The 10,776-nt window shown below is 43.1% G+C and overlaps 2 protein-coding genes across 2 annotated transcripts in view; one reads left to right on the top strand and one right to left on the bottom strand.

The window, feature by feature from the left end:
• The window catches only part of LOC144708294 (GDSL esterase/lipase At3g14820-like), a 4,016-nt gene extending 3,547 nt beyond the window's left edge, over window positions 1–469 (top strand). The window contains exon 5 of the mRNA XM_078581541.1: window positions 141–469. Coding sequence (XP_078437667.1) covers window positions 141–331 — 191 coding nt within the window. The 3' untranslated portion in view covers window positions 332–469. The remainder of the gene's footprint in view (window positions 1–140) is intronic.
• Window positions 470–1,471: 1,002 nt separating this feature from the next.
• On the bottom strand, window positions 1,472–5,126 carry ENA (DnaJ/Hsp40 cysteine-rich domain superfamily protein). Its single transcript, XM_078582327.1, has 5 exons — window positions 4,900–5,126; window positions 4,006–4,102; window positions 3,346–3,400; window positions 2,578–2,732; window positions 1,472–1,835 (listed from the first exon to the last, which is right to left on the bottom strand). Exons 1-4 carry the CDS (start codon window positions 5,050–5,052, stop codon window positions 2,606–2,608), a joined length of 432 nt encoding a protein of 143 aa, XP_078438453.1. The 5' UTR covers window positions 5,053–5,126; the 3' UTR covers window positions 1,472–1,835; window positions 2,578–2,605.
• Window positions 5,127–10,776: the final 5,650 nt, after the last annotated feature.

Genomic DNA, 10,776 nt, shown 5'->3' on the forward strand with positions numbered 1-10,776 from the left:
ATCTTTCTCCCTCTCTCTCTATCACCCCCCTTACGTCTACCTATCTCTTTCTCTCTCTGTGTCCCTCCCTATTTTTTATATCTCTCTCTCTGTCCATTTATCTATCTATCTATCTCGACAACTGATGTGTAAGACAACAGGATTCATCGAGTCAAGGAGAGGGTGCTGTGGAACTGGGACAATTGAGGCGGCCTCACTTTGCAACCCGCTTACCCCAATCACCTGCCTGGACGATGCCAAATACCTCTTCTGGGACAGCTACCACCTCACCCAACGTGCCTACCAGCTCCTTAACGACATCCTCGGACGTCGCTACAATAATCAGTTCTAAGTAATCTCCATCATGTTCTTCTTGATTGATTATGTTAGTTCACCACACCCACTTGCAGTCAGAGAAGGTCGTGGAGTTAGAGACGGAGGGGAGAGAGAGAGGAGTCAGCGCGAGAGAGAAAAACGATAAAGAAAGAGAGGAGAGAGGACCCAGCAACATATTTGAGAGGGAGGGAAGAGATAACGGGAGATAGAGAGAGAGGGAAGAGTGAGAGAAAGAGGGAGAGAGAGGATCGAGCAAGACTGAAAGAAGAGCGCAATTGGGAAAGAGAAGAGCGATAGAGAGAGAGGGAAAAGAGAGAGAGAAAGAGGGAGAGGAGCGAGAAGGGTGAAAGAAGAGGGCAAAAGGGAGAGAGGAGCGATATAAAGGGAGAGAAAGGAGAGAGAGAGGAGCGTGCGAGAGTGAGAGAGGAGGCAAGAGAGAAGAGCGATAGAGAGAGAGAGAGAAAGAGGGAGAGAGGAATGAGAGAGAGCGAAGAGTGCAAGAGAGAAAGAGAAGAGCGATAGAGATAGAGAAAGAGAGAGAGAGAGGAACATGAGAGAAAGAGAAGAGCGATAGAGATAGAGATCGAGGGAGAGAGAGGAACAAGAGAGAAAGAGAAGAGCGATAGAGATAGAGAAAGAGGGAGAGAGAGGAACAAGAGAAAGAGAAGGGCGTTAGAGAGAGAGAGAAAGAGGGAGAGAGGAACAAGAGAGAAAGAGAAGAGCGGTAGAGAGAGAGGAAGAGGGAGAGAGAGGAACAAGAGAGAAAGAGAGAAGGAGAGAAAGGAGGGGGGGGAGCGATAGAGAGAGAGAGAGAAGAGCGATAGAAGTGACAGGGAGAGAGAGGAGCGATAGAGAGAGAAAGAGGGACAGAGGAAAGCTTAGTAGAATGTGAGAGGGAGAGAAGAGGGACATTCATATCGCAACTTGCTTACTAAAGTTTAAAATGCTTCGCACACATTCACACATTTGCACTGCACAAGTAGCTGTGTAGTTTCCAGGGATGGTGTGCGATGTGCGGTCCGAAGTTCAGACCGGACAGCATAATCACACCAAAATCAATTTGGTCGCACGAAAAGGACTTCTCTTCTTGGAGTTGGATTGGTTTTTGATAGATGGGATGGATCAAGGGGAACGAAAACAATAGGCGAAAACAATAGACGAAAGCACTTCTCGTCCCCCATCCCCTTTTATTCTGTTTGTCTTTGGGGAAAGAAAACAATAGGCGTTATGAATCATAGAAGTTCTAAAATTTTAAGAAAAAATCATAAAATGTAATTTTAGTACACTCGCCCTCCCTGCCGTCCAAGACCAGCAGATGGGACTAGGGAATGGCAGCTGTCATCCGTCACGTCACACGTCACGGTGACGGCAACGTGACGGATGACGTGACGGTGACAGTGACGAAATTAGGGGCCGTGACAGTGACAGTGACGGATGAAGAACTGGGCGTGACGGTGATGCGAAGGTGACGGAGGGCCACGGACGAGCGACGTGACGAGATGGCCGTCACGGATGAGTCCCTGCATTAATTCGCGCGTTCAAACAGACGCCGTCCAAAGATAACTGGAGATATGCCCCTCCAATTCTCTCTCCGCTGCATGGTTGATTTTTCCGTCACACGTGATGGTGACGCCGTCCGGTGACGGGGACCTGACGGGGACGCCGCAAACCATGACGGTGACACGAACTTGACAGATTTTTCCAAAATCCTAGGACGTGTGACGCCGTCACGGATCGTCATCCGTCGCGTCACGTTCAGGGCGTCACGTCCCGGACGTGCCGTTTCCTAGATGGGACGGTTTTTCATACCAGGACTTGAAAACCATCCTGCGTTGAACATCCAAGGCCCTGGACCGGATGGGTTTTTCCTTCCCGTATGAAAACATCATGTCCACGTTTGTGCACCTTAGAGATCAATCAAGATAGCAAGCCTGGACTGACCGGTTTAAACAATCATTTTGACTGATAATGATCCCAAATGATAAAAAAACATGTTAGGGACATAAATGCTTCCTCTCTCTCCAGGCCCATTATGGGAGGGACGTAACATAACTCACTAGCCCTCCAGGAGATAGAGATAGACGAGGATAAACCACTAATCCAAGACAAAGACAATACAAGAGGATTTTCCTATCTAGTAATTATAGGCGTGAATACACCCCAGATGATTTATTTTGCTTCTGATGCAGATTCTAAAATTTTTAAACCCGTAGAAGAGATCGATTGACACATAAATAGAGGTGTTTTTAGTATGGAAAGTACCTGAGGAGAGGTAATTACAGGAACTTCGTTACTGTTTATCTTTGAGAGGATTAGAGGATTGTCTCATGAATTGGAAACCCATGATGTCTCTATACTCTCCCGTGCCAAGGCAGCGGTTGCAGTATCCAAGGCCACTTCCACCACACATTTTGCACCTGGAAATGATCAAGAAAAACGATAGTTAAAATGAAATTTTGATACGATGATTATAGTTCTTATCAGAGTGGAGGAAGGGACATAAACAATTCAAAGTCAGGTAAGAGATTGTTCCAGAGTAAGCCTGGTGGAGTTCCGGTGATAAGAATATGATCAACCTGCTAATGATGTTTTAATAGCTAACCTACCCTGAAGGCAAAAGAGAAAAATACACACGCAAGCGTGAAATGATGGAAATACCGCCCAGGGAGGTCTGGAATCTTACCTAATTCTCTATTTGGGAAGTATGGCTCCATTTGCATTGGTTTTTGAGGGTTTGAAATCATATGTACCATATTGAATTCAATGCTTAAGCGTGGATGATAGTGGATTGATATAACTATTTTTCTGAAAGATGATGATATAACTACTCATGTTTTTATAAAGTGCAGCGTGTATAGAGATAAAGGTAGACATTACTACAGCAATGAACGCCGGCATGAAGGTTTTGGGGGCAGAAAAAGAACATAAAAAGAATAGCGGATTAAGAGAAGATAGAATAAAGAAAGAGGAAGAGATAAAAGCTAGTATGAAAGAGCAGAATTTCAAAGAAAAGATAAATTGTTGAAGTACCATTTTGGCCATTCCCCCTTCGGAAGCATTGTTAGATGGACGGAATTCGTCCTACCTAGATGAAAAAATTTCAAGGTAGCCATCAAAAAGGACTCTTGAGGAACATATAAAAGCTGCACCAGATAGAGAGGAGGAAGTGAATTTAGAGAGGAGGGAGACAGAGAGATGAGAAAGGGAGAGAAAGGACAGAGAGAAAGAGCAGGGAAATAGAGAGAAGAGAGAAAAGATAGAAGAGAGAGAGAGAGAAGAAAGGAGGAGAGAGGAGAGAGACAGAGAGAAAGGAAAAGAGGAGAGAGACAGAGAGAGAGAAAGAGGAGAGAGGAGAGAGACAGAAATAGAGGAAAAGAGGAGAGAGACAGAGAGAGAAAAAGAGGAGAGAGATAGAGAGAAAGAAAGAAGATAGAGGAGAGAGACTGAGAGAGGGAAAGAGGAAAGAGGAGAGAGACAGAGAGAAAGAAATAGAGGAGAGAGACTGAGAGAGGGAAAGAGGAAAGAGGAGAGAGACAGAGAGAAAGAAAGAAGATAGAGGAGAGAGACTGAGAGAGGAAAGAGGAGAGAGGAGAGAGGAGAGACTCTGAGAGAGGGAAAGAGGAGAGAGGAGAGAAACAGACAAAGGCAGAGAAGAAGAAAGAAAGAGAACACAGAGAGAGAGAGAAAGACCTTTTCCATGACATTCGTGGCAATCGACTCTTCCAGATCCATTACAGATAACACAAGACGGGATGGGCCTTCTCTTCTCCTCTTTGAACACATTAGACTGCATTGAAGGTGGAATTGTTACATCTTCGCTGAATAGGCCTGGTGGAAAAAGCAAATATAACCTTAAAGTAGACGCCCAATGGGGTAAATTAATTGTGAGACAAATATCTTTGAACATCGGTCTAATCAGGTCGATAGGCAATCAGTGAAATCCACAGAACCCTGACAATTCATCGGTCCCCTGCATTTTATGGTTGTTTCCTTTATCCATTTGAAATGATTCTGTGAAATCGAGTGGATGGTTTCATTATTGACATTGGATAAAATGAAAAATGATGGAGTAAAACCATGGAAATTACGAGGCATTAAGCAGAGAAGTTTTTGAAATTCGAGTCGATGGAGGATCGTAATATGTTTTTGCTTGCAGGAGAAATCGGTGGGAGACAAAATCTTGAAGAATGAATGATTTAACAGGCCTTAATCCTCATTAAACGTATGAATCTGCATGAACGGTGGAGGAAACACGAATATTGACGCAGTAAAAAATGAGTTAACCCATAAATTTACATTAGAATTAGAACAACGAACTAGAGAAAAACCCCCAAAACATAGTCTCATTAGAGATTCTGCGACGGCCGTGCTCCACTGCTAATGCATTAAATTAATGCCCTTACGCTACTACCCATCAACCATCGGTACAAAGAAAACCAGGAATTCAATTATCATCGAAAAACAAAGAAGCAGGAGACACAAATATCACCGGAAAACATCAAAAATCGCAGACGACTGGCTGAAAATCAATGAGTCCCGGTATTTCCACATCTTCGAAAATTAAACGAGGATTGAATCACATACTTCTGTCCGGACGATCAGCGAGGGCTTGGGGACGCCGAGACGGCCCTCGGACGAACCGAAATCGTGCCTCCGGGGAAGAAAATTGCCTCCATCCGTACCAATTTCAGCTCTCGGAACAAATTTCGGAATTCCCAAAGATACCGTCGACATCATCTACACCCACTGCCGACGGATCAACCCGCCACTTCAGATGAACTCTGCTCAAATCGATTGAAAACGATTTTTTTTTCTCCTTTATCTTGTTCTATTTAATACTTCTCCCATGCTCTTACTATTTACACAATGAATAATAAATAATACATTTGTAATTGAGTCTTTCTTTAACGGATAGATTTTCAATAGACAAAATATTATACTTTCTACTTGTGTATAAATGATATAACATAGAAATGTACTTATATCAAATAATTTTCTTTGATGTTACTTAGTACTTGAGCCTTGGTCCAAGCTCAATATTCTCCTACAGAGCATTGATTCGAACGAAATTGCATTCATAAGAAAGATACAGATGTCAGCTTTCTCATGAGTATAAGAACAGTCTTTGCTGTGGCACAGATTTTTACCTCAGAAAATTACTGTATTTTTGTACTCAGTAGAGAACACATATTTAAGTCCCTTTTCATGATGGACAAATACATAAAGTGTAATTTAAATTGCTCATATGAACTCAATGAAACTACATGGTTTAATTGTATCGATAATGTGTCAAGATCCATCAGAATGATGTGGATGAACTTGACAAGTTTGTCATCCTGCAAGACACTTCATGTATTTCCTACACTTTTATATGGTGTTTTATAAAATCTTGTATTTTCACACTCAAGTTAGATGATTTAATATAAAGAAGGCAAATTTAAATCCCTCATAATGACAATCAAAATACAGGTAATATAACTTAAATTTTTCATATGAAGTCACTGCAGGTGCATGATTTACCTGCATCGACAGCATGCCAAAATCCATCAGAATACTGTCAACAACCACACTGTTTTCTAAACTAATCATTTAAAATTTGAATACATAAATCAACACCTTGAGGTCTGAAGTGTGTTTGTAATATACCTGAAATCAAAATACAGATCCCATTTTTAGACCTAATTCTTAAACTTCTATAGGAAAAAAATAAAAATCCCAATTGTCTGATATTATTTTTATATTCCTAAATCTGAACTTTGAAGTTATTTCATCTGGTAAACAGTCTGAATTGTTATTCGAACCAGTAAAATATTATCTCACAACTTGAAGCGGTAAATTAAGCCTGCTCAGTCTTGCTGGTCTGAAATAAGAATTTATAATTGCCATATTATATCAGTAACCTGAGAACTTAATCATGGAAATGAAACCTACATCAACTGAAATTAGTCTGCTCTGATTCTTCCATAGAAGTTCACCTATCTGCCAAATTTTAACGATTCTGAAAATTGAGTAAATTATCTGGTAACAAAGATACATTTCAAGATGTTTTAATATTTATCACTTCCGCATTTTAATTTTTTATTTAATAGCAGATATCAGACCACAGAGTTTCAGTACCTAATTAAGCGGTATGCTCAAATACTTATTTGTTGAGAACTAATATGGAAAGGTGAAGAGAAAGAAGCACCTTCTTTTAATCTTACCCGGAAGAGATTCTTTCATGGTTACAGTAAGAAATAGACTCCTTTTTTAAATCGACCCACGGAAAGGTTCTTGAGATTGTAATGTTTCTATTTTACACTCATGAGATACTTATTTAAGCTGCTTGTTTATCTTGTAGTATTTTTTTTAAGCTGTCTTTTCACAGAGATTAATCTGAAGAGACTTGCTAGCTTGGAGGATTTGACCAGAGAAAGACAACATCAACTTCCATTGTGGAGACCTAAGTGAAGAAGATGGAGTGGAAGTTTTTCAGGGTGAAACAAGAATTGTTACTGGAATATGTGATTTTCCTCCTAACTGTGGAAAATATTGGCATTGAGGAACTGTGTAACGCCCTCAACATGTGTCAAAATGACTACCTCACTTCTGTCTCTTCTAGTGTTAAGCCCCTAACTAGACGGCATTCCCTGCCCAGAGGCCTGCGTGCTTATTGGGAGGGCGTGTCCATTGTATTCGGCTCACGACATTTTTAAGGACTGGGTCATAATGGGTAGCGATGCCCAATACCTGATCCTTCAGACCATTGCCACTGTCGATGGTGATTCACGGCAGATTGTGCACGTGCTCGTGCGCGCCCAAGGCAGGACGGATTAGGTACAGTCCACGCGTGCTGGGCGCGCGGGCTGAACGGTGTGTATGCACGCGCGCCAAGCACCGCACGCCAATGCCAAGCTCCACGGGCGGGCGCCAATGCTACCCGCCAGCGTCGAGCGCTGCGCGCGGGAGCAGGAAGTGCTGCGCGCGGGGGCGGGACGCGCAGGCTGGGCGGCGTGCCCCGATTGTAGTGCGCGGAGTTGTGCGAGGTGCCGCGCAGCGGCCGCGCGGGCAGCGCGCGCATTGCGTGTGCGAGGCGCGGGTCTGGGAGACATCCCGCCAGGAGACTAAGGCATGTGGCGCACTGAGAGCGCCGAGATGGCACAGCGAGCACGTAGCGCTCTTGCGGGTAGTGCTGGGCGCGCAGCGCCCAGCTCGGGGGCGTCGAATGCGGCGATGTCGCGCAGACTGTGCGCTAGAGTGCCGACACGAGTGCTGGTGGCGTGTGTGATCGTCAAGGCAGGGGTGGCATGTGTGATTGCCAGGCCCGCGGGCACGCGGTGCCCGGCCCGGCGCACTTGTGTAGTGGCAGAGCGGGCGCGCGCGCGCAGAGCGGCGGCCCTGAGGCGGCGTGGCGACATTACCTCGGTACAAAGCGCCTCGTCTCGTTCCTTGTACAACCCCTCGTCCGCGCCAGGTGGCGGCCAGCGCGGGCCACGCCATAAATGGATCGGGTCAAACCTGATCCAAATAATGCGAGCCTTTGTTGGGTCGCTGGACCGCCGCCGCTGGGCCGCCGGACCGCCGCAAGCGCTGAACGGGTCCCGTTCGGATTGAACGGGACCCGTGCTCCGCCAGCGGTGGCCCCGTTCTGCCGAACGGGGCCCCCCCTGTTCCTCCTGCGGTGGCCCCGTTCAAACAGAATGAGGCCCCGTTCCTCCATGGAGAGGCAACGAGTCCCGCTTACGCTGAACGGGGACCCGTTCCGCCCTGGATAGGCCCCGTTCAGCCGCTGAACAGGGTCCGGTCAAGCTCTAGAGAGCCCAGAACGGAACGGGAGGGACATCCGAACGGGATTTAACCAAAACAATGCAAAAACAACTTTTTGCACTCCGTTTTGGACGATTTTGATGTCGTTCTTCATCCAAATCAAGGCAGAACCTGACTTTGATACCACTGTTGGGTTCTACAGGCCTTGACTTGGATGAACAGAACAAAAACAATGCGCAGCGGAAGACTTTTGTGAATCGAATAGCATCGACAAAAACATTAAAACGAAGTACCTTTGCACGAATCCCATTCGTGATTTCTTCGATCCCGGAGCAAGACAAGTCAAGCTGCTCAAGTGTGCAGCCTCTAGACATATCCACGCGGTCCTCGGCACGTCGGATCTCCTCCTTCTCGTTGACGATCCCCGTTGTTTCTATGTCGGTGTCGTTACGTCGTCCCGATCACATCAGGGATGGAGAGGGGGTGTGGGGACAGTGGAGAAGAAGGGGAAAGGCCCCCGAACAATTCTGGCCTCGGGTGAATTTCAGTCATGCCCTTCCCCTATTTATACTAAGTGGGTATTTTTCACAAAAACCCCCAAAACTTAAGTATATCTTCCAACGTCCAAAAGACCATTTGTGTGTGACCCTCTAGGCCCATGTATCAGTCTATTTAACGACTCCATCGGCCCAATAACCTTTATTTGCCTTCCAAATTAATTAACTATATCATCATATAGATTAATTAACGTCAGATCGATTTAACCCAATCGATAGGTCGAGACTCCAAGCACGTGGGGTGCCAAGCTACACCTCGTGTCCTAGAAGATACAAAGGAGTGTGTATCGACTCACTCATGGAACATGTTTGTCATCAGTAACCATGTATGTATAATCCCTCATCCACTTGACGCTCCTTGGACGACTTAGGGTATGGTCAAGTGTCAAACCCTAATCGGTCATCCGAGTTAGTACTGATGCATTCGAAAATCATCAGAGAACTCTTCTCCGATATAAGTGTCAAACCCGAACTAAGACCGTTTAGAATCCCATAACTAGAGACTCCTTGGCCATAGCCAAAGTACAACCGTTCGTCCACAAGATGTCTTTGGTGTCTCAGGTCTAAGGACCACTTACACAACTGTGACATGAATCAACCTGATTGACAGTTTGGTATAATACCATTCAGGGATTCGTACGAATCAATTCAGTGAACTCTTTTCACTAAAGAGCACCCACTATCTATCCTTAGTGTCGTCACACTAATGGCTACGGGACCGGCCATACTCATCATATGAGTGAGGCTAGATAGCGCTATTCTATCCGGATACTTCGATGTCCTTCTCGCATATCCTTTGAATATGAATGTTTAGAACACATGCTTAAATACTAGTGATCTCCGCATTACGATCTCATCATAATTCACTAAGTCCGATCATGTATTCATGGACTTCACTATACGCATCACACGTGCACTATAATAAATATGTTCTATTAATGAATATGGAACGAGATGTGGAATGTGTGATTGGCTTGCCGGCCACATATATTTCCATCAATTATCCCCAATGATGATGTACTCTTTATGATATAAATGCAATGACCCTATTCACTGACGGTGCCTAGCACCCCCATCTCCTCTAACCCCTTTTATGCGATCTTAAGCAATTGCAAAAACTTCCGTTGGAAGAGATCAAGGCTGCCCAGTGTTCTGCTCCAAGCACTAAGGCCAGCACACGCCAATTCTGAGCAAGAAACCTAGCTCGAGATTTGACCGTGTGATATCTAGAGATACAAATTTAGAGATAAATAATTCATCTTCCAACTTAAAAAAAGCAAAATATTTTTAATTTAATTATTAACCTAATACAGAAATTGTTGAAAATGGTTGTAACTTACAATTTTATTTTATTTACAAATATGTTGTAGCCAAATTACTCTAAAACACCAAAAATCTATAAATCAGAACAACACAATAAAAAAAAATTTGATTATTTTAAGTCTGGTAGCACACATATATATGATCATTTTGATGTAAATTAATAAATTAAATTCATGTTATTAATGTGATAATAATCATGGCATGAGATATATAAATCGAATTATACTCCTGGCACTTTTTCTGGATTTCATTTTTTAAAAAAATCAGTGGAGAGTCTTTTACGCATTCCTTTTAGATCCATTTATTTAACTGATGTTACCTATTTTGTGAATTTATTTTTTTTCCACTATTTTTGTGCATTTGGTTATGGAACATATTATGGTGAGCCATACTTAAGTGATGTCTTTGCTAATTTGACTCTGCATTCTTTTAATTTAAATAAGGGGATGGAGAGCCTTTTATGAATTTATTTTACAGATTTATTTTTTAAAAAAATGATGGCCAGTCTTTAATGCTTTTCTTTTATATTCATTATTTTACACATTTAGAAATATGATTTGGTTTATGTTAATGAAATTCTTGTGATCTTTTTTCCCTATGTTTGAATTGTTTTGAGAAAAGTAATAGTGAGTCCCATATGAATTTGTTTTGCTGGGATTATGCACGCGTTTTTTGAAAAATCAATGGTGTTTATTTTAACAAATTTTCATTTATGATTCTGTGCATTTATTTATATTAAATCAAGTGATGGTGACTTTTTTGCATTTTTTAGTACAAAATTGAACAGCCTTTATCAAAATGAGTGGTGGGGATTTCACAGGAAAATCATTTATTA

Source organism: Wolffia australiana, chromosome 10 (assembly GCF_029677425.1).
Source record: "Wolffia australiana isolate 7733 chromosome 10, ASM2967742v1".
In the NCBI taxonomy this organism is placed as follows: domain Eukaryota; kingdom Viridiplantae; phylum Streptophyta; class Magnoliopsida; order Alismatales; family Araceae; genus Wolffia; species Wolffia australiana.